The sequence below is a fragment of the Gymnoscopelus microlampas genome (genome assembly GCF_963454915.1).
Source record: "Gymnoscopelus microlampas genome assembly, chromosome: 20".
In the NCBI taxonomy this organism is placed as follows: Eukaryota; Metazoa; Chordata; class Actinopteri; order Myctophiformes; family Myctophidae; genus Gymnoscopelus; species Gymnoscopelus microlampas.
Window position 1 is genome coordinate 1,554,700 of NC_139957.1, and position 23,040 is coordinate 1,577,739.

Consider the following 23,040-nt stretch of genomic DNA (forward strand, 5'->3'; position numbering starts at 1 on the left):
TCAGAGATAACAACAAGAAAAAGAATAACGCTGAATTAACGTGAACGCGTCGCGGCGAGATCAAAGAGACATTTAACTCTTTCAATGGGTCTGGATGAAACCGCCTCCTGTGTAACTGGACATGAAGCGCCTGTACTGGTAGCGCAAAATAATGTAGCCTAATTTTAGTTCATAAAAGACATATCGTTCATATCATCCATTGCAAAAATATATATTAGACTTATTTACGCACAAATTCAGCAACGACGTCTTGACGATCGGCTGTTTTCAGCGAACTCTTTCCCCACAATGACAGAAAAAACACTAGTATGGAACCCTGCGAGACTCCGGTCAACCATATGGGCTTTAAGTGGTTAAAGATTACCTTACCTGTTAGGGTCTCCCATGAGCTGAATGCCTCTGTCCAGGAGAGAGCTGGCTGTGAGGCCATGCTTCACCACCTGCAATCACAAACCACACTAATGTTTACTCATGAATATCAAATCATGGTTTAATGCTCGATTCTGATTATATGTACTTAATAACAGACTGTTTAATCAAAGACTCAAGAGCACCTGGCTCATATCAATCTACGCTGCTTGATTGTGTGCCGTATCCAACATGGCAGCCATGTAAACAAACACACAATGTCATTTACAGCCAAACGTTGCTCTCAAGAATGTTTTCGAAAACATTTGAGGCGAGAAATAGACAATGCAGTAACCGACTATTGATTCAATTTTATCAACACTTCCCGTTGTTTTCCGAGGCGACCACGTTGCGCTGACGCGCCTGTCATAAATTAATGGAATACTTTCATTACCGTAAGCAATGAAATCCTTTGTGTTGTTACTTTTGGGTCAATTTATTAATTTCTTTATTAGGTAGGTGTGTAAGTGGGATGTGTCGGGGTCTAATTACCCGTTCTGGGTTTATTTCTCAAAAATGACCCACTGGGCCGCTCTCCATTGATTATCCCTTGCTTATCATAGGCTTCTCCAATTAGACACACTGTACACTGAACCACTTTGAACCTGGCCTCCCTATTTTGGGTCATTTGGGCACATCCAAAACTAAATCTAGCACAGTGGTTCTCAAAGTGAGGTTCGGGAACGCTCAGGGTTCCTTGAGAGGGTTCCAAATGGACCCTTAAAAGGAGGAGCAGACACAGTTAGGATGTTGGTTTCACGTTTAAATCAACTCACCTTAAAGGTGGGAACCGACAGCTGGTCAAAGGAGGTGGAGCTCTCCTCGCTGGTGGGCGTGTCCAGATCCAGGGGGCGATGCAGCGAGGACTTAGAGGTCCTCTTATTGGTCGGCTGCTTCACAGACCAGTTGGAAACCTGAGTGAACCAAAGTTGCCATAGTTGAACACAACAAAATAGAAGGCGCACTGTGGGATATTGCTGATAGTCACCTGTATGAAGGTTTCAGTTGAAATGACAAATACAAGGGGCGTCGGAGTCATTGTGTGAGAGTGACGACTAGTTTAGACCCTCCATTCTATGCCAAATACTAGGTCTGTGTGAAGGCGAAACATTTTATATGTAAAATTAACCAAAACAGTGTTTGGTTAATGACGGGGCGCTCTCTGTCATAATCTTTGCAAATCACACTATCAATGTAGTCACTGGAAAGGGTAGGCCAGGGCAGTGGGTGCCCTATGCAATGTGTGTAGCAGAGACGAGCTAGCACCCATAGTGTGTGAGGTAGTTGTGCTAGTTTCTAGTAAGTAGTAGGTAGTTTGTACCTGGTAGTATGTGAGGTATTCGTTTCTAGCCGGTAGTAGGTAGTGCCTGGTAGTGTGTGAAGTAGGTGTGGTAGTTTCTAGTAGGTATTTAGTACCTGGTAGTGAGTGAGGTAGCTGTGGTAGTTTCTAGAAGGTAGTTAGTACCTGGTAGTGGGCGAGGTAGTTGTGGTAGTTTCTAGTATATAGTTTGTACCTGGTAGTGAGTGAGGTAGTTGTGGTAGTTTCTAGAAGGTAGTTTGTACCTGGTAGTGGGCGAGGTAGCTGTGGTAGTTTCTAGAAGGTAGTTTGTACCTGGTAGTGTATGAGGCAGTTGTGGTAGTTTCTAGAAGGTAGTTTGTACCTGGTAGTGGGCGAGGTAGTTGTGGTAGTTTCTAGAAGGTAGTTTGTACCTGGTAGTGGGCGAGGTAGCTGTGGTAGTTTCTAGAAGGTAGTTTGTACCTGGTAGTGGGCGAGGTAGTTGTGGTAGTTTCTAGAAGGTAGTTTGTACCTGGTAGTGGGCGAGGTAGTTGTGGTAGTTTCTAGAAGGTAGTTTGTACCTGGTAGTGTATGAGGTAGTTGTGGTAGTTTCTAGAAGGTAGTTTGTACCTGGTAGTGGGCGAGGTAGTTGTGGTAGTTTCTAGAAGGTAGTTTGTACCTGGTAGTGGGCGAGGTAGCTGTGGTAGTTTCTAGAAGGTAGTTTGTACCTGGTAGTGGGCGAGGTAGCTGTGGTAGTTTCTAGAAGGTAGTTAGTACCTGGTAGTGAGCGAGGTAGTTGTGGTAGTTTCTAGAAGGTAGTTTGTACCTGGTAGTGGGCGAGGTAGCTGTGGTAGTTTCTAGAAGGTAGTTTGTACCTGGTAGTGAGCGAGGTAGTTGTGGTAGTTTCTAGAAGGTAGTTTGTACCTGGTAGTGGGCGAGGTAGCTGTGGTAGTTTCTAGAAGGTAGTTTGTACCTGGTAGTGGGCGAGGTAGTTGTGGTAGTTTCTAGAAGGTAGTTTGTACCTGGTAGTGGGTGAGGTAGCTGTGGTAGTTTCTAGAAGGTAGTTTGTACCTGGTAGTGGGTGAGGTAGCTGTGGTAGTTTCTAGAAGGTAGTTTGTACCTGGTAGTGGGCGAGGTAGCTGTGGTAGTTTCTAGAAGGTAGTTAGTACCTGGTAGTGGGTGAGGTAGCTGTGGTAGTTTCTAGAAGGTAGTTAGTACCTGGTAGTGGGTGAGGTAGCTGTGGTAGTTTCTAGAAGGTAGTTTGTACCTGGTAGTGGGCGAGGTAGCTGTGGTAGTTTCTAGAAGGTAGTTTGTACCTGGTAGTGGGCGAGGTAGCTGTGGTAGCAGGCCATGACGTGGGGCTGTCGAGTGACCGGTCCCGGCTCGGCCGTCTTCTCCGCCTCCACGGAGCTCTCCTCCTCCATGGCCAGCGCCGACACAAAGCTGGCCTGGGACGTGTGGCTGGGCAGGGGCTGGGGGGGCAGCGGGGGCAGCATGGGGGGCAGGGGCAGCAGCCGGGGCTCCGTGATCAGCTCTCCGTTCAGCATGTAGGTCAGCGGACCCTCCACACTGTGGTATATGGAGCTCCGACTATAGGAGAGGGACAGATACAACCGTTAACCACGTCAACCATGGCATTTTGAACATTTTTTACCATGTGAAATGTGTGGGGTTACCTTCTCGTGTTGCACAAACTGGCCTTTGAAACAGCACCTTGAAACACTACCTGCTGATATTTGTTTTTTTATTTGATATCTGCTTTCAGATACTCTATCTCTATGTATGTATATATCTTTATTTGTTCTATTTAACGTGTCTTCTATCTCTTTCCCTTTGCTTTCACTCTACCTCTGTGGGGGGAGGGGGGGGGGGATTCACACACTGCTTTACACTTGTAAGACTGTGATGTGACAAATAAAACTGATTCTGATTCTGGCATCACTGTTCTGGGCATGTTGTAAGAGGTAAACTGTCGGTGAAAATATCCTGCGATTCGGCAAGTAAGTTTGGCCTTTTTTCTTAGTTCAGTGCTCCCTATCAGTGCAACCCTATCAGTGTGATAGGGTTGTGTCCAAATGTTCTGGCCGATGGTCGGCCAGAACATCATGATCAATGGATAATTTAAGAACTGGAACTTGCAACAGACGGTCTTAATGTACAACAATAACTGTATGAAGTATGGGGAGAAGGGGGAAATCTTATTAGAGAGACTTCACAAGTGTTGTCTAAATGGGAAAAAGATTTTGCCACTCTATTTGAAAATGATGCAATAGGCTTTGATGATGGATTTTTTCAGGAAATGTGTCAATTAAAAAATAACTGGGAAAAAGAAATGCAAGAAATAACATTTCAAAGTAATGGGGACCTCAATAGGGAGATTTCTATGGGGGAAGTGCTAACGGTTATTGATAAAGCTAAAACAGGAAAAGCTATAGGTATAGAAGACCTACCAAATGAAATTCTAAAATCACCTAAGCTTGCCCAAATTTTGTTTGATTTGTTGTACAATTGTTTTGAACATAGTAGAATACCATCAATGTGGTTTAAATCCATCATAAGCCCCATACCAAAATCACAGAAAAATGACCCTAGAGTTCCCCTTAACTATAGGGGAATTAGTTTGATGAGCACAGTTTATAAATTGTATTCATCTTTACTTAATGAGAGATTGATGGAATATTTGGAGAAAGAACAGCTTTTGGTAGAGGAGCAGAATGGTTTTCGCAAAGCCAGGGCCTGTATTGACCACATTTATACAGTATGTGCCATAGTAAGAAATAGATTGAAGGTGAATAAATCAACATACGCATGCTTTATTGACTTCCAAAAAGCCTTTAATTTTGTCAATAGAGACCTTCTTGCCTATAGATTGATTAAAACGGGTGTAGATGGAAAGTTTTATCAGGCAATTAGCTCACTTTATAGGGCACCACAAGCATGTGTAAAGGTAAATGATGCTTGTACCAACTGGTTCCCCACACCATCAGGAGTGAAACAGGGGGACGCTTTGTCCCCTACCTTGTTCGCTGTATATATTAATGATTTAGCTAATCAAATCAAATCATTAAATTGCGGAGTCAAATGTGGAAGTGAATATGTCAGCATTTTAATGTATGCAGATGACATTATCTTGATAGCAGAGACAGAATTTGATTTACAAAGAATGCTAACATGTGCAAGTAACTGGTGTAAAAAATAGAGACTTTTGATAAATGAAAAGAAAAACGAAATCATGCATTTTAAAAACCCTGCCATGTGCACAAGTGACTTTCAATTCCAATTCGGGGGATCAAAGTTGAATTATACAAAGTTCTATAAATATCTGGGCTTTTATTTGGATGAGCATATGCATTTTATAAAAGGAACTACTCTATTGACAGAATCAGCAAATAGAGCACTAGGGGGAGTCATAGCTAAAACAAAGACCCTGAGGGATATTGGTTTCTCTACCTACTCCAAACTATACCAGGCTTGTGTCTGTCCAGTGTTGGACTATGTAGCAGGAGTCTGGGGATTTAAGCAATATCCTAAAAGTGAGGCTGTCCACAATAGAGCAATGCGGTACTTCTTGGGAGTACACAAATTTATGCCAACCCTGGCCATCATGGGAGATATGGGGTGGGAACCCAATGAGGTACGGTGGAGTGAGCACATGGTACGTTTGTGGAATAGAATACTGGGGTTGAACACCAATAGAATTGTAAGAAAGGTCTTCGAGTGGGACATTTTGATCAAGGGCGCATGGGCTACGTGTATGACATTCTTTTGAGAGCAGGGTATGAAGACCATTTTTATAATAAAGAAAAAGTAGAGAGTATGGTAATAAAAGAAAATATTTTTCAACAAGTAAAGGACAGATGGGCTCTGGATATATGGAATAAACCAAAGCTCCGCACTTATTGTGAGATAAAGCATGTCTATTGTCCAGAAAATGATGTATTGTATCATTTGTCAAAAAAGAAACGAAGCCTATGTGCTCAAATCAGGGCTGGCATACTTGGTCTTCATATTGAGACGGGTAGATATGTAGGTACAATTGAGGAGGATAGATTATGTGGTTTGTGTGATCTTAATGAAATTGAAAATGAAATGCATTTTGTTTTGTATTGTCCATTCTACAACTCTATCAGGCAGAGACTTTTTAATAAGGTAGATCCTAAGTATGAATTTGTGTGGTTGGATGACTCAGAGAAACTGAAACGTCTATTTCAACGAGACATTTTTTCATTTGCTTCATTTCTTGACAAGGCCTGGTCAATGAGGAGGAGGGCCATTTACATGTAAAATGGCATTGTCTTATTTTTGTTCTTATTTTGTTCATATAAATACTGTAAGCATGTTTTATTTATTTGGTATGTTATAAGGAAGGACGTACTATGAACAGGAAGGAATGTTAATGGACTGTTAATGGACTGTTAATGTCTTGTTTTCTTTATGTGTAATGTGTCATATAATCCCATATGGGATGGCCCAAGGGTGGCATGACACGAAAATAAAAATTTCATTCATTCATTCATTCATTCATTCATTCATTCATTCGTATCTTAATACTCTATTACAGTTATTGTACATACTGATAGACCAGTATAATCAAATGTAACAGGCGTATAGAAATGCTTGTGTAATCATCATCTTGTGTGCAAAATGTTGTAGTCATATTTTAGTCATCTGAAAAGTTTTAATTTTAGTCTAGTTTTAGTAGACTAAATATCATAATATTTTAGTCGACTAAATCTACATCCTTGAATGTTGCACTTAGCCGACATTCAGTTCAATAAATGTAAAAAACATTTTAACTGGAGACAGACTGCCATACACCCTTTCGAGCACTGACCTATAGTTTGTGATATGTGATAGGATTGTGTCAGAATTGTACTTAAGTACAGTACTTGAGTGCATGTACTTAGTTACTTTACACCACTGGTTGTGTCTGCTTTGAGCACTGACCTGTAGTTCTCCATGCGATAGGGTTGTTTGAGCACTGACCTGTAGTTCTATATGTGATAGGGTTGTTTGAGCACTGACCTGTAGTTCTATATGTGATAGGGTTGTGTCCAGCAAAAAAATACCTCAACATCATACTCGAGTACAGTACATGTACTCAGTTACTTTACACACACTGACCTGTAGTTCTCCATGTGGTAGGGCTGCGTCTGCGGCTGCTGCATCTGCTGCCGCCTCTTCTTCTTGCGCCCCGGGTATGTGCCGGGGCCCTCGTCGGCGCTGCTGATGGGCTCGAAGTCCTCGGTGGCGGAGAAGTAAGCCTCGCTGTCGGCCACCGACATGCTGGAGTCGGCCGAGCGGTACTGGTGGAAGGTGTTGGAGTCGGCGGACGGCGTGAAGGGGAAGGAGCCGTAGCTGCGGCGCTGCCGCTGCGGCGAGTCCAGCACGTTCTCGTCACTGCGCGACACCTAGAGTTCATTTAGACAGCACATTATGATCTAGTTTAGTCATAGTCTGTTTGAATAAAATGTTGTTTAGTTTTAATTTTTAGTCTAGTTTTAGTAGACTAAATATCATAATATTTTAGTCGACTAAATCTGCAATTGATGTCGCTCGGGTGGCGCAGTGGTAAATTCAACGTGACACGTTGTGAGCTTGCATGTACCCTTGTATGTCATTTCTCTGTATATGTTCTGTGTTATATACTGTATCTGCAGTGTGAAAAAGTGGGTATAAAATAATTGGCTACTCTAAATTAAAACAAATAATACAAATAAATCTACAATTGATTTTGTCAAAAGAAATGGCGGGCCATGATGGCGTCGTAATGGCTGATTTTACACTTGGTTGCATGCTGAAAAAAATCTACAAGCTCACAACGCATTGTGAGCTTGTAGATCTGCAATTTTCAGAGTGCACCCCGAGCGCACCACTAGTCCCTCCCTAACATTTTAGTCTAGTTTCTATTTTTGGACGAAATTGTCAATATATTTAGTCATAGTTTTAATTTAGTTTCCGTCAGTGAAGAAAGGTAGTCGACGAACATTTTCCATCATAGTTTTAGTAAACAAAATCAACACTATTATTATTTATGATTTGCTATTTACCATTTAGCAGACACTATCTGGAGCGACTTACAAGTGCAAGATCAGAATAAGAGTAAACATGAACTCTAGTCAAGGGTTACATGCTATCTATACAACTGTAGGATACCAGGTAAACAATGAACCTAGCCTCTGTCTGAACAACATGATATCTATATAACATTCTTATCATTTTGTGGTCGAGAAAAAACTACCAAATCTAACAAACAAACAAACAAACGAGCAAGCAAGCACCTCGCTGCTGAACTGCACGCCCACAGACAACGTGGGCGGGGGCTTGTTGTCTGCGAACACGGCGGCCGACAGGCTCTTGGTGCTGCCCAGGCGGCCGGAGTGCACCGACGACTGGCGCTTCAGGGGGGAGCGCAGGGGCGAGCGCAGGGACGAGCGCTCCAGGGTGCTGCTGGGAGACACCGGAGAGCCCTCTGGGACCTCGCCAAGGGTGCTGCAGGACACACACGGGTTCAAAAACACACACACACACTCGCGTCATTAGGGACTCCCTCTTTCTTTGGTGTTTCGCCCCGGGTGGGGGGCGTGGTTTTGAGGGTATGGTTAAGGCAGTGGTTCCCAAACAGTGGGTCGGGACCCATTTGTGGGTCACGGACCCATTTGTATGGGTTGCGACTAGGGGTGTGCCGATATATCGTCCCACGATATATCGCGATACGTTTTCGTGACGATATGTATCGTTTTGGGGGGAAAAAATATCGTTTTTTATTTTTTTTTATTTTTTTATTTTTTTATTTTTTTTTACAATCATTATAATCAGGCATGCAAACAGCCCCGAGGTGAAAAGGGTGACAACATGTTTTGTTTTTTTTCGGGTCAGTTGTCACACTATTGCCCTATTTGGATTGAAAACGGCTATTGTAGCTGAAAAGCTACAAGTTTGCATGTCTGAATAATGCAAAAACAGAATTATTTGTTTGCATTTCCTTTTTTCCTCCCCCATATATTTTCATAATAAAAAAAGTGCGTATCGTATCGTATCGAAGTTGTGAGCCAAATATCGTATCGTATCGTTTGGTGAAATTAGTGTATCGGCACACCCCTAGTTGCGACCCTTTTTTAACTTCTTATTTAAAATATATATATATATATATATATATATATATATATATATATATATATTTCAAAAGTGTTTCAAAAAATGTTTTTGGTTTGTTTCACAATTATTCATTCAAAAATCTAAATTCCATTAAAAATACATTTTAAAAAAACTTTAGAACTAGTAAAAATAGCAGATCTACAAGCTAACAACGCGTTGCATCGAGCTTGTAGATCGGCTATTTCCACTAGTTTGGGTCCCGGGAAGACATCAAATTTCCCTTTTGGGTCAGGACCAATAATAATAATATTATAATATATAATATGAATTCATATTTTACAGATGAGGGTCCGTGGCCAAATACATACATTTGGGGTCTTTGACATGATAAAAGTTTGAGAACTTTTGAGTACGTAAGCGTGTTTGAGTGTCACTCACTCGGCGGTGCTCTTCCCGTTCATGTGGAAGACGCGCTCCTCTGTGCTGGGCGAGGGGCTGTCCCTCTCTCCCGCCAGCAGGGGCAGCGCAGCGCTGGACGAGCTGTTCTCCTCTGAGGAGGAGGCGGAGCTGTGGGACCTCTGGGGCACCTGGAGACTCAGGTGGTGCTGCTGTTGTTGTTGTTGTTGTTGTTGTTGCAGTAGTAGTTGTTGTTGTTGTTGTTGTTGTTGGCTTCTGCGTTCAGGCAGCTCAGGAGGAGGACCTGGGGAGTGGGTGTCCCTCTTCACAGCTACTCCATGACCTGAACATTTAAAACACCACCTCATATTATTGTCGCCACTAGCGCCGATTCCTAAACGATGAACACGATATGTAAAATAGGCTCTATGCACAGCAGCCATAATGTAAGACATTCACAGGTGTTACCAATGATACTAATGAAGGCTCTGTTCCATTCTGGTCAAACAGAGTCAGGGAGCTTGTAGATCTGGTATTTTTCAAAAGATTTTTATACATTTTGAAAAGCATAAGTCTGAGAGTTATGTGGGTCGTGGAAACCACTGTGCTACACTAAATGGAACAGAGCCTTCATTAGTATCATTGGTAACACCTGTGAATGTCTTCATAATATGGCTGCTGTGAATAGAGCCTATTAGGATGCTTTAGTAATATTGGTCCTGCTGTTCTGCATACTGCCAACCATGTGAAGAAATCACAGATTCAGGCTTTAAACCGTTGCTTTTATATTAAAATATCCGAGACGATTAAGATATTATCCAAGATGCTTCTGAACGTAATTGCTAGTTTGACCACTTCAAATGCTCCAATCTTAGAATAACCGAAAATAGCCTATTCTACAAGCTCTCAATGCAATCTGCTATTTTCAAACATTTTAGTACTTTTACTGTTGGTACTTTAAGTACATTTTGATACCAATACTTTTGATTTCCAGACTTTTACTTGTAACAGAGTATTTCTATATTGCAGTATTGATAATTTTACTTAAGTAAAATATCTGAGTACTTTTTCCACCACTGCGCTGTAGTGTGGCGTTGGTGTTAAGAAAAAAAACACAAAAAGGTAGAATAAGGAGATACGATATATTTGCAGTACAGTATGTAGTGTGCAGTGTGCGGTGCGTACCGTCCATCAGTTTGGGTGTTTCCTTAGTGATGATCCACTCTCCAGGGTGCAGCAGACTCTGGCCGTAGCACATGTCTGACTCGGCGCTGGAGCTGGAGAAGGCGGACGACGAGGAGGGGGTCATCTCCTCCAGACGGAAGAAGTCCAGGCCCGCGTTGATGCCCCCGAAAAACCTGCACCCGCCCAGGCAGCCGCAGCGGTTCCGGCCGCGCTTGGTCCTAGTGCTGGGCTCGTCCGGCCACAGGAACCACAGCCTGCGAGGCAAACATGATAATGATGATGATGATGATGATGATGATGATGAGGAGGAGGAAAATGTCTTCTTAGATCTTCAAATTAATTTCATTTTTTTTTAAATCTGGGTCCTATTTTTAGATAAATTGGACCGCAAACGAAGGGTGTGAGCATTTTTTTTTGGAATTGGTCAATTGATCTATGGAACTGGTCAAAAATAATAATAATTGAATTACCTGCTTGCCGTTCCTGACGCAAAACTTTTTGTGTGTTTGTTTTTTTACCCCCAAAGACCTTTGGCAAAAGACAAGTCAAAGAAACAGTGGAACTACCAGAAAACTGCACTGCAACTCTGTTCATTTAAATCAAAGCTGAAGAACGTTCTATTTACCACTGCCATTTACTTTTACTCTTTTCTTTTCTTCACTGTAGCTTTATTTTAATGTAAACTCTACTTTTGTAATTGTATTCAAATGTGTTTATTTTGCACTGTTTTGCCTTAATGTAAAGCACTTTTGAATTGTGTTGTTGATGAAATGCGACACTCGCCTTGCCTTCGAGTGACACAGTTTAATAGCATCACTAACATTATAGCTTGTAGATCTGTTATTCTTTTTGAAAAAACATTTTTGCAAATCTTTAAATATGTATTTTTTTAAAGCAAACATTGGTAAAATATTGTATTCCAGGGACCCCCAGAAGCAAAGATTTGAGTTACAAATAATTTAAAAATATATATATATATTCAAAGATTTTCACGATAAAAAGAAAAAAAATGCAGATCTACAAGCTCTACCGAGTGCCGCGCTATGAGCTTATTTTTGAATAGCCAAATAAATATAAAATGACAGAGACGCGTCCCCGGACTGAATGGGTTAAGTGCTTAATCAGGAAGGCTTCTACCTCTTGGTGTGGGCGTCGTGGAGCTCCAGGAACTGTCTCTGGACCTCACACTTGGCAGGATGGTCGGCCGCCAGGGCGATGTCAGCCGTGATGAGGTTGAAGTTGACGGAGCCGGCCTCCAGCCAGAAGGACCGACGCAGCACAGGAGGGTGAGCCGCCCCCACACCTACAGATAACACAACGTAAGATAACATAAGTCATCATACATCTAAAACGACACGGATATAGGTTTGCCAGGTCTAAATGGGTTTAACCCATTAAGACCTGGAAGTGTCATTTTTTGATTTGAGCTAAAAAGGCATTATTTTACACTTTGGGCTATTCAAAAATAGCAGATATACAAGCTCGTAGCGCGGCACCGAGTGCCGCGCTACGAGCTTGTAGATCTGCTATTTTTGAAAAATCGTGAAAATGTGTGCAAATATTTGAATATATATATATTTTTAAAGCGAACATTTTAGCTCAAATCTTTGCTTCTGGGGGTCCCTGGAACAAAATATTTTGATGGGGGTCTGCGGCCAAATACATATCATTTTGGGGGTCCTTGACATGAAAAAGATTGAGCACCACTGATATAGAAACATACGTTTTTCAGAAAACTGTTGAGATTTAGGAGACATGTAGAATCGGCTTCAGGTCTCAATGGGTTAATAATCGTAACTACAATCAAGCAAAGGTTTGAAATAATCATGATGTTGATTTGAAGTCATATCGCCCGGCCCTACTACAGGTACAGTATACACCCTCAACAGTGCTTGCACAGTGCAGGACAAAGGGAATGCAAGAGAACGTACAGTACAATAAGCATGTATCCATACTGTACCTAAAACCAACGTGGTACCCTAGGCTTTGATCATATTTGGAATGTATCAATATCACTTCAATTTAACCACTTAGACCCTCTATACTTAATAAAACGGACGTGAGTTGCACTGTACTTGGTGTGTTTTTTTTCCGATCTACACCAGATATCTTTGCCAAAAATAGCAGATCTGCAAGCTTGTAGATTGACTATTTTTGGCGAATGTTCCCTCCAGAATAGGGATGCTGGGGTTCAAGTTGTAGTATTGGAAGTATGATGTTATTTTCAAGCTGTCCTAATGGAAACGGATATCTCTCAAGTTTTCCTCGTGACATACTGTATCTTAGGGGGAAAGATTTACATATTTATGAATGAACCATAATATGACCAAAATGTAAGGTGCTGTTAAGTAACAATGTAATTCAGGGTGCCGTGGATGAAAAAAACAGTGGTGCCCGGAGCCAAACAAGTTATCTAAAGTGACTTTTCATAATAGAGCAGGTCTAAGCTAGTTTAGGTCTTTAATTAAAGAACCAAAATGTGTATTTATGTCAATTATCTAATTTGTGTGCACCCGTCTAAGAGTTTATGTTGCGCTGTTTCCTTCCTACTCTGCTCTGTTTCATGAGGGGCGGGGCTCAGGGCACGGCCCCTTAATTGTAATCTTCCCAAGACTGTCAAAGCAAAGACTAACCCTAACCCTAATCTTTGGAAACAGGCAATAGGCATACTTGGGAGAGTTGCTAACAGTTTGTAGAGGTGAGAGTCAAAAGTGTTCATAAAGCATAAAAGTTATTATTCAGAAAAAAAGATGTATCCTGGTGATAATGATATAAATCTATAGAACTAAGTATGAAAAGGCAGCAAACCCATAAGGGGGAAACACTGACTGACCTAAACCCTGCTGCTGCTGTGAAGCCTGGTTTTGGGGAGGCCTGTTGGTCCACTCACTCTGCTGCTGCTGCTGTTCCATGTACTGTCGGATGTTGACGTCCTGCACCACGGCACTGATGCCCTCGCCCACCGCCTGGTTGTGCAGGTTGCAGTTGGCCAGGCGGATGGCCCCCATCTTGGAAAGGAGAGGATGGATAGAGGATGGTGAGGAGAGGGTTATTTAGGGCAGTGGTTCTCCTGGGCTCCTTGAGGAGGGGGTTCCCAGCAGAATTAGTTAACTCTTTGCCTGCCATGGACGCGTTAACGCGCCGAATTCTGCCAAGGCGCGGCCTGCCAACGACGAGTTTCCGCGCTGAAAATGTATTTTATGTTTACGAAAGGGCTGGTGATATGGGGAGACTCCTGTTACTGAACAAACACTCTATATCAATGATTAATATCACAATGACTGCGCACATGACTGGTGCACATGACTTTTTAGGTCTGGTATGCAGAAGAGCACCTGGACATGTGACTTGGTGCGCATGGCGCCCGTCCCGTTTTGTCAACGGGGGGGGGGGGGCGATCAGCCCGGACAGGCTCTGCTTCTAAATTCCGCCGATTTTCGCCGTTTTTTTTTTCTCACGCTGTTAGATAAAGCCCCCAAGGTTGGTGCCCTGTGCTGCTGCGCTGATTTTATCCGCCAGATTGGGACGTTCACGGCATATTTTGCACCATTACGGTGCGTTCATCATCGGTGACGAGTGCCTCTAACAGCCGCTGCTGGCTGCGTGCACGCAGCGAGGCAATGCGAGGCGATGCGAGGCGACGCGAGTCATATCTCTACCCCTGTGCCTAATGGCTGTACATGGGGCCGACGGGTGCTTTAGAGTGATTGTGTGAGTGTGGCTTCAGGAAGTAAATGCCTAGCCTCGATCTCCAGGCTTTTATTTTTTAGTTTTGCTAAAAAATAAAAGCTTGGAAATTCCTGTCCCAGCTGTTGGTGCACAAAAGCGCCTCGCGTCGCCTGATGTGGTGCGCATTTTTTATTTTGGGTGCGCATGCGCACCTGCGCACCAGTTATGTGCACCCCTGACTATAGCAATGATTAATATCACAATATAGAGCTATTTAACACTGTTACTGAACAAACACTATAGCAATGATTAATATCACAATATAGATCTATTTAACACTGTTACTGAACAAACACTATAGCAATAATTACTATCACAATATAGAACTACTTATATTATATATATAACACTTATATTAACACAAACATATCACTGATGCTTTAATGGTCCAGTAAAGTGTCATGATGGCGACAGGGGCCTAGATGGGTGTGTGTGTGTGGTATACCTTGACGCTGGCAGCACAGCCGTGCTCAGCGATGAACAGGTCCACTCCGTCCATGGCCAGACGGGTCATGGTGTACTTCAGCTCCTCTGACGTTCGGCACGGCCCCGGCAGGCAGCTCAGCTGGAATCAAACACAAGTGGCGTTGAACAGCAGGACTTCCCAAGGTCTCATCTCAAGATGCATGGAACAAAACGTCCATATTCCATTCGAAGGTGTTCAATCTCAGGCCGCGTTTACACGGCAACGATTAGAACAGAAAACATCAAAGTGCCGTTCCGTTCTCAAGTTTTATTTTGAGTTTACACAGAGACTCAACAGTGATTGAAAACGATGCAGTGTGCATGCCAGGTGGCTAGGTGGCGGTGACGCACTGCCAGATAGACATGTCACGCATGCATAGAACAACTCTGTTCTAGTTCTTATCACAGCTGTTTGCCATGTCTTTTTTATTATAAGCGACTTTGGGTTTGTTTCTAAAGTGTAGTTGCTTATTTGGGCTTGTTTCCTAAAGTTGTTTAAACCAGTGGTTCTTAAACATCTTCATGTCAAATTATGTATTTGTCCACAAACCCCCCTTCGGGAAATATTTTGTGCCAGGGACCCCCATACAAGATTTGAGTTGTTAAAATGTTTCAAAAATGTTCCAAAATTACCTCTTTTTATTTTCTCAAGATTATTCTTTCCTTTTTTGAAAATAGCCGACCTACAAGCTCAGAATGCGGCGCATCGCACCACGTTGTGAGCTTGTAGTTCGGCTATTTTCAAATAGCCGTAGTCTAGTCACTTCTTTTGGGCTTGTTTTCATAGAACTGGTTGCTTATTTCTATCGCAGAATCTGGCAATGCTGGTAAACACCATTCAAAGATTTCCACTCTGGAAGGTGGTTTCACTTTATTGCGTTTTCAACCACCAATAACACCGTTGTCGTCTAAACGGACGGCACATCTGATATTTTATTTTGTCGTTTTCTCTAGAGACCTCTAGTCGTGTAAACGGGGCCTCAGATACCATTTCCAGCAACTAAAGGACATTGTCGCTTTGTTTTGACTTTGTTTTGAGTGTCTACGGCCGAACTTAGCATATCAGCAAGCTCACACCGCGGTAGTACGACAAATACATTCATCAATGTTACAATCTGGTGCATTGGTGTGTGTGTGTGTGGCGTGTGTGTGTGTGTGTGTGTGTGTGTGAGTACCTTGGCGTCACAGAGGCGTCGGTCCTTGCCGTGCTGACAGATGACAGAGGGTTTGGGCTGCTCCAACTGGAACTCTCTGGACACTACATGGAACAGGTAGGTCTCTCCCCACTCGATCAGACTGGCAATCTGTCAATACACACACACACACACACTTTCCTCACTTGTTCGCTCTCCTCACTTTTTCATGTCAAGGACACTCATCTGAAGACATTTTGTGCCAGGAGGGACCCACATACAAGATTTGTGCTGTTAAAATAAATGAAATTTGGATAAAAAAAATAAAAATACCTGTGTGATCAGATCTATAGGGCATAGCAGTTTTGCTGGTTCCACTCCAAAAAAGCCAATGCATTTTTTCCCATAGAGATTTCCAACAATATTTATATCAATTATTTTAAGCCTCGAATGAAGCCATCCAGGGTCCTGGTGAATCATGACCATAAAACATTTTATTCTGTGATTTTTTTTTAATTGAAAACCAAGAAAAAAGGGCATTTATTAAATATAGTATTCAATATTATTTTTTTCACAGAATACAATGTTTATGGTCATGATTTACCAGGACCCTGGATGGCTTGATTCTAGGCTTAAAATAATTTATATAAATATTTTTGGAAATCTCTATGGGAAAAATGAATGGACTATTTATGAGTGGAACCAGAACATGGCAGACACTGCTATGCCCTATAAGCTTGTGAAACAATGTTTTGCTACTTTTGAATTATAATCCTGAAAAATAACAGTTTTGTACATATGAGGTTTCCCCCTGACAGCGACAATATACATATAATAAGTGCAACACACACACACACAGACACAGACCTGTGGGACAGTGACCCTGCCGTTGAGCGCCCCGGTCTGCATGTCTATGAGCCAGGCGTACTCCAGCGTGTCGCTGCCCTGCGGAAGGCCCTGGGCGGAGAACATGGCGTGAGCCCTCATCTGGAGCCCCGACAGACTGACGTGGCCGTCCCGCAGCACTGCGTCCGCTGTGGGCCTCTGTGGCGAGGCGCAAAGAACACATGAGCCGTTTATACACCGCACCTTTTTCAGAAGCTCTAAAGACAAACGTTTTGAACTCGAGACCTTGTTCTTAACCCATTAAGACCTGGGGCGATTCTTGAAAACGTTTTCTAAAACCTAACATTTTTTTCCAAAAAAAAAAGAAAAGAAATTCAAAAATAGCAGATCTACAAGCTCATAGCGCGGCACCGAGTGCTTGTAGATCTGCTATTTTTGAATAGCCAAAGACATATAAAGTGACACAGGTGCGTTCCAGGTCTTAACTAGCTAGAGATGCTGGCGAGATCCAAACTTAAAAAGACAATCGTTATAAATTAATCACTTAACACATTCACTGCCAGGCACTGTGCATCCACTTTCTATAGCTGCTGCCAGGGTTTTTTCGATTTTTCTAACCTTTTTAAGTCGTCACAGAATATTTAGCTCCAGTATGATCGATCCCCTGATGGTTGCTAATCACGGAGGGTTAATACGCCGTTGAAAAAAGCATGTCTCGCCAAAAAGACATAGTAAAACATTGTCAGGGAACGTGATCACAACAAAAAAAAGTATAGGCACCTTTCATGTTAAAGGATTTATAAAAGTATTTCTACTACGACACCCCTGTGCGTGTAATGAGGTGATCTCCGTGAGGACGGAGGTCACGGAGAATATTCCATGATTTTTCAACGGTTCAGTAAAATCGCTGTTTTCGCTGGCAAGGGGACGACGGACAATGTTTTAACTCTGGCAGTCAATGAGTTAAAAATCCTAAAGCAGGGGTCTTCAACAGGGGGTCCGGGACCCCTAGGGGGTCCTCAGAGTTACTACAGGGGGTCCGCCAAAATTTGTTTTTTTTTTTACCTTAACCACTTGAACCCTAGCATCCCTTTTTCTGAGGAGAACTTTAGCCAAAAATAGCCGATCTACAAGCTCACAGCGCCTCGCACTGCGAGGCGCTGTGAGCTTGTAGATCGGCTATTTTTGGCAAAGAGGTGTAGGTGTAGAGGGGAAAAAAAGAGCAGACCAAGTAAACAAAAAAGGTTGAATCTGAAAGACAATTTTATACAATATCGAGGGGGTCCCTGCTTCATCTCTCTCTCTCAGCTAGGGGGTCCTTGGGCTGAAAACGTTGAAGTCCCCTGTCCTAAAGGAACCCGGACCCCATCAATATGTGTGTGTTTTTAGCAGTGAGTCACCTGGTAGTTGTCGCTGATGAAGACGTGCATGGGGGAGAGCAGGAACTGAAGGACCGTCTCCTTGTAGCCCTTCTTCATCTCGAAACACAGCCTCTCCAGAAACCCAGAAGGGCCCTCGGGTCCCTCAGTGCCACAGTGCTGGGGGGGGCACACGAGCACACACACACACACACACACACACACACACACACACAGATTTGGATTACTATGCTATACTACACCGTTGGGGGGGGAATCACAGCCTAAAAAGAACCACTGGACTAGAGGATGGCACTGGAATTTGGCTATTGACTTTTTTGTTTAGTTTTTCACTTCAAACAAGTGAGGTGATGGCATGAGTTAAAGTGAGCCTCACCATGGGAAAGCGTCCATGGACCTTGTAGAGGTTGATGAGGACAGTGATGTCCCAGGGCCGGAGGTCCAGGGGGTGGACACCGGTGCCTCTCTGCTCCCCGCTCTCCTCCATGCCCAGGGGAGACCAGCCGATGCCGGAGGAGGTGGAGGTGGACAGCACGGGGCTGGACACCACTGCCTCCTCGAAGTCTGTGTACATGTCATCCTCTCCAAAGTAGTTCTCCTGGAGAGAGAGAGAGAGAGAGGGATGTGCAGTGAGGTTAGGTGGAGGTCTGATGGGTGCAAATGGATCCATTTGTACACTCTCAGAGTTACAGACCTGTAAGGAACCAGTGAGGCCCGGCCCTAACTGGGCCCTACTGAGTCTCGGACCGCCGGTCTTACCGTTAGGCTACTAGGGGCAGTTGAAATGTATATTTTTGGGGGTAATAGATTTTGTTTTGATTTTTCTTCACGGAACACGACTAATTAACACATTGATTGCCTGATCGAGTTAACTCGTTTTTAGCAACATTTTTTTTTTTTTTTTAATTTTTAATTTTGACCCAAAGACCAAGGAGATATGATTTTTCGAAGATCTAGACTCCTATCCACTTCCTTGTTAACTTAACCTGAGTACTTTTTTTTTTCAATGAAAAATCTCTTGGCATAAAACTGCAAAAAAATTGAAAAAAACATAGCTTTTGGGCCCGGCCCGAAAACGTCGGGTTGGATTCAGGCAGAATTTGAGAAACCTAATCTCAGTACCTTGATGGAGAAGAGCGCTCGGAGCAGGGGTCCGTACAGGATGACCTGGGAGTCGGGGGTCATCTCCATCTCCACGTGCAGCCGGTCGGGGGGCAGTTCCGACGGGTCGCTGGGCTTCCGCCCGGCGGCCCCCGGGGTGGAGGAGGAGGTGGTGTAAGGAGGCGGAGCGCCGTGGCCCACAGACGCATGCTCTGGAGGCCGCAGGGCAGACAGCATGGACTCCTCCATCTCTGACACTAGAGAGACACACACACAGTTCAACGCATTAAGACCTGAGGCCGATTCTACAAAATGCCTTCGAAAATCAGTAGTTCTTAAACTTTTTTCCGTGCCATGGACCCCCAAAGTGATATATGTTTGGTCGCGAATACCCCATCTGAAAATGTTTTGTGCCAGGGACACCCCCCACAAGTTTGAGTTAAAAAATTCCAAATTGTTTCAAAATGTTTCAAACACTTTTTTTTTTTGGGGGGGTTTTTCCCGTTTTTCGGTTCGTCACAAAGAACCAGGAGATAACATTTTCCAAAAAGTTGCTGCTCCATTCACTTCAATGTTAAAAAATGAACGGACAAATTTTTTTTTTTTTTCCTAAGTACTAGCTTAGAAAAGACTGGCAGAGGCTACAGACTGTTCTAGAGAAACTCTGGCAGTCTAAAGGTTGTTACACACCGGGGCGATTTTTTCGTGCGAATAATGCGTTTTTTTTAAAACCTTATAAAGTCAATGGCTCCGTACATGGAGCGAAAAAGCGAAAAAGCGAAGCGAAAAAGCGTCTTTTAATTATTCGGAACGAGTCCGAATTTTGCGTATATTCGCTATTTTCGCCGGTGTGTAAGGACCTTAAGAGTTAAGATGTTTTAAATTTTCAATTTGTTTTTTCTGCGGCACAAATTGACACACTGTGAGCTTGTATATCTGCTATTTTTGGGAAGCACTGTTCTAAATCCTAAGAGTGTCCTTAAAAACGTATGTTGCTATAACTATAATCGAAAATGACCCAATGCACAAACTCACAACGTTTCACTACAGGATGCGACAAAGAGATTCGGTGTAGAGAGAAAAAGGGACAGGGGCCAAGCATACACCGGTCAATGAAGTACAGGGTTTAAGTGGTTAAACAGTAGTTGTTAGTGTGTCTAACAGTTTGAGTATGACATGAGGTGGAGCTTACAGGAGTGTTTGAGCTGCTCGTCCGCTTTCTGGGGGTAGATGGGATGCCAGGTGTAGTCGATGGTCAGCAGAAAGTTAGGAACGCTCCAGCAGTCCACCCAGCCCGCCCTGACGGACCACACACACACACACACACACACACACACACACACACCATCATAAGCTTACATCACAACACCTGAACGGACGGCTTCGATTGCAAACATTTTATCTATTGTCAAAGAAATTGGTTTCATTGTTTGTGAATTTGATCACAGAAGTAAGGAAACAGACTGTAACAGACCCATGTATTTATTTATTTAGCAAAATAAGCCTTTTATCAAAGGTTCAAATTGAACAACATACATCATGTTTGGCATCAAAAACTATTAAGGTTGACGGTTCACGTAATAGGATAACCTAGGTTAGTGCCACTAAAAGCACATTACCGTTATAATAACAATAAAATAAACTATTAAAAATAATAACAATAGTAATAGTAATAGTAATAGTAATAATAATTAGTAGTAATTAGGGGTGTGCCGATATATCGTCCCGCGATATATCACAATACGTTTTCATGACGATATGCTATCGTTGTGGCATTTTTTGAAAAACATAAAAAAAACAGAAGTATTTGTTTGCATTTGCTTCCCCCCCCCCATATATTGTCATAATAAAAAAGTGCCATATATCGTATCGTATCGATATCGTGAGACCAATATCGTGTATCGTATCGTATCGTGAAATTAGAGTTATCTACACTACTACTACTACTTATGAGTTTTGGCCTTGGTTCAGAAGAACTCACTCTGCGTGGGTGATGTTCCTCCATCGGGGCTTGGTGGCCTTGGGTGGTGGAGCCCCCAGGGTCTCTCCAGGCATGTCGGGGGGCAGCTTAACGTTCTGGTAGTCTTTGGCCAGCGTGAGGAGAGGGTAGCGGCTGGGGTGGCACTCTGGCAGGGAGAGACGCATGTCCGTGTCCTCCGCCTGCGGACGCATGCCACACGGTGTTCATTTTGTCCACTAAAACTATGAGGGAAAACGTCCGTCGACTACCTTTTTTCACTGACTGAAAGCTAAATTAAAATCTAAGCTATGACGACTGAAACTATGACTAAATGTATTGACAATTTTCAACAAATGAAAACTAGATGAAAATGTTGGGGAGGGACTAGTGGAGAAGAGATCCAGTACTAAGACATTTTAGTCGACTAAATCAACTGTGGATTTAGTTGACTAAAATCTTATGATACTTATTACTTATTAGTCAACTAAAACTAGACTAAAACTAACACATTTCAGATGACTAAAATACATAATTTTATTCAAAAGACTATGATTAAAACTACATAAAAAATTGCTGTCAAAAATCACACTGATGCCACAGATACACAATATAACAACTACAGCTATTCATTATTTTCTTTGCACTTATGCTATCGATTACTTTTCGGATAAATCGAACAACCGAGAAGCACATTTTTTTAAATAATTTGTTTTATTTTTGGTTAGTTATATGACTCACTCTCAGACAGAAGCACGTGTTGCAGGTTGTGGGGACGAAGTCGTTGAAAGGCAAAGTGAAATCTATGTTGAGCGTCTCGCCACAAGCAGCCAGGTACACTGGAATATAAGACACATAGAACATCACACATCAAATAGCCAAAGTAGAAACAAAAACAAGCACATTCAGTCCACTCAAATACAGTTTGCCGGGTGCACGGCTCAAGAAGATGAAAAGAATAGCCAGCACTCCGAAGTCCTTCTGGTAAGGCATGGGCATAATAATACAAATTTTGAGTGCTGGCTATTCTTTTCATACACTGGAATATAAGACAAACACAACATCAAGCATAGCCTGATTATCAGACAGAAGCTGCGTGGAGCTTCAGTCTGACATTGGCTGCAGTGTCCGCGATTACCAGAGGGAGGGGATTCGAATTTCCCTAAACCAATCACAAGAGATTCACGGATCCGCCTACATTTGACGTCATCGTACAGCTTGTTTTAGCAGATATTCACCGATTGGCTTGTCGTTAGACCACTCCCACCTCCGACTCTGATTTGTCAGGTATCTCTTCGATCGCGAAAAGCCATAGGCTGACATTATAATGCCAGACCAAGAGGAGCTCACTCAGAGAGTGGGCGGGGTCTATGGTCTGGAACCAGGCTACATCAAGCATCAAGCAGCCATCAACTGTAGCAACCTTTGAAACTGAACGCATTTGATACCAGACCTCTCTTATATGTACAGTACAAAATTGATGTCTTAAAATGACTTATGTTTTTGTCCCGATTAGAACTGCACTATAGAACATAAACCTCTATGTCATAATTACACGATACACATCTTTCATTCATATTATTATTAGGGTATGCCTCCTGGCAGAGATTTGCACTCTAAAAGCAGAGTTCCTGTGACCACAATGCCCAGCCCTATGTCCCACCCTCTTACCAAGAGAAACTCCAAGAAATACCCCAAGAAATACTAAACCATTTTGATCCTAAACTAAGGCATGCAATCCATGCATAGGCATGCATTTTCCTTACAACGTGCCACGAAGTGAGGAGTTGTAAGCTTGTAGATCAGCTATTTAAAAAAAAAATATATATATATATATATATATATATATATATATATATATATATATATATATATTAAATATGTCATTAATGTCTTTGTAGTTTGTATATTTAAATTATTAATCCTATCTGCCCTGTGCAATTTTGGATTACGAAGCCTAAAAGCCTATCCATAATGTTCCAATGTTACATGCCAAAAACACAATAAAATCGTTTTAATCGCAATTATTTGTATGGCGACTATTGATCGTCAACTTTGTTTTTCCAT

At 42.6% G+C, this 23,040-nt stretch overlaps 1 protein-coding gene across 17 annotated transcripts in view; it reads right to left on the reverse strand.

The window, feature by feature from the left end:
- Positions 1-23,040, reverse strand: part of kiaa1109 (KIAA1109) — a 153,289-nt gene that overhangs the window by 102,812 nt on the left and 27,437 nt on the right. For 13 of the 17 annotated variants that reach the window (XR_014599773.1, XM_084044175.1, XM_084044168.1 and 10 more), the window contains exons 16-33: positions 21,715-21,812; positions 20,998-21,176; positions 20,209-20,315; positions 19,038-19,273; positions 18,292-18,513; positions 17,937-18,074; positions 16,558-16,734; positions 15,733-15,861; positions 14,538-14,657; positions 13,197-13,371; positions 11,501-11,666; positions 10,364-10,617; positions 9,221-9,521; positions 7,966-8,176; positions 6,809-7,095; positions 3,001-3,274; positions 1,185-1,322; positions 370-440 (exon numbers count right to left, since the gene is read on the reverse strand). Coding sequence is in view for 16 of the 17 variants with exons in the window: in XM_084044175.1 (XP_083900301.1) it covers positions 370-440; positions 1,185-1,322; positions 3,001-3,274; positions 6,809-7,095; positions 7,966-8,176; positions 9,221-9,521; positions 10,364-10,617; positions 11,501-11,666; positions 13,197-13,371; positions 14,538-14,657; positions 15,733-15,861; positions 16,558-16,734; positions 17,937-18,074; positions 18,292-18,513; positions 19,038-19,273; positions 20,209-20,315; positions 20,998-21,176; positions 21,715-21,812 (3,283 nt within the window). In the remaining variant the exon portion in view is untranslated. The remainder of the gene's footprint in view (positions 1-369; positions 441-1,184; positions 1,323-3,000; positions 3,275-6,808; positions 7,096-7,965; positions 8,177-9,220; positions 9,522-10,363; positions 10,618-11,500; positions 11,667-13,196; positions 13,372-14,537; positions 14,658-15,732; positions 15,862-16,557; positions 16,735-17,936; positions 18,075-18,291; positions 18,514-19,037; positions 19,274-20,208; positions 20,316-20,997; positions 21,177-21,714; positions 21,813-23,040) is intronic. The other 4 variants (XM_084044171.1, XM_084044170.1, XM_084044169.1 and 1 more) reach the window with 1 other exon arrangement.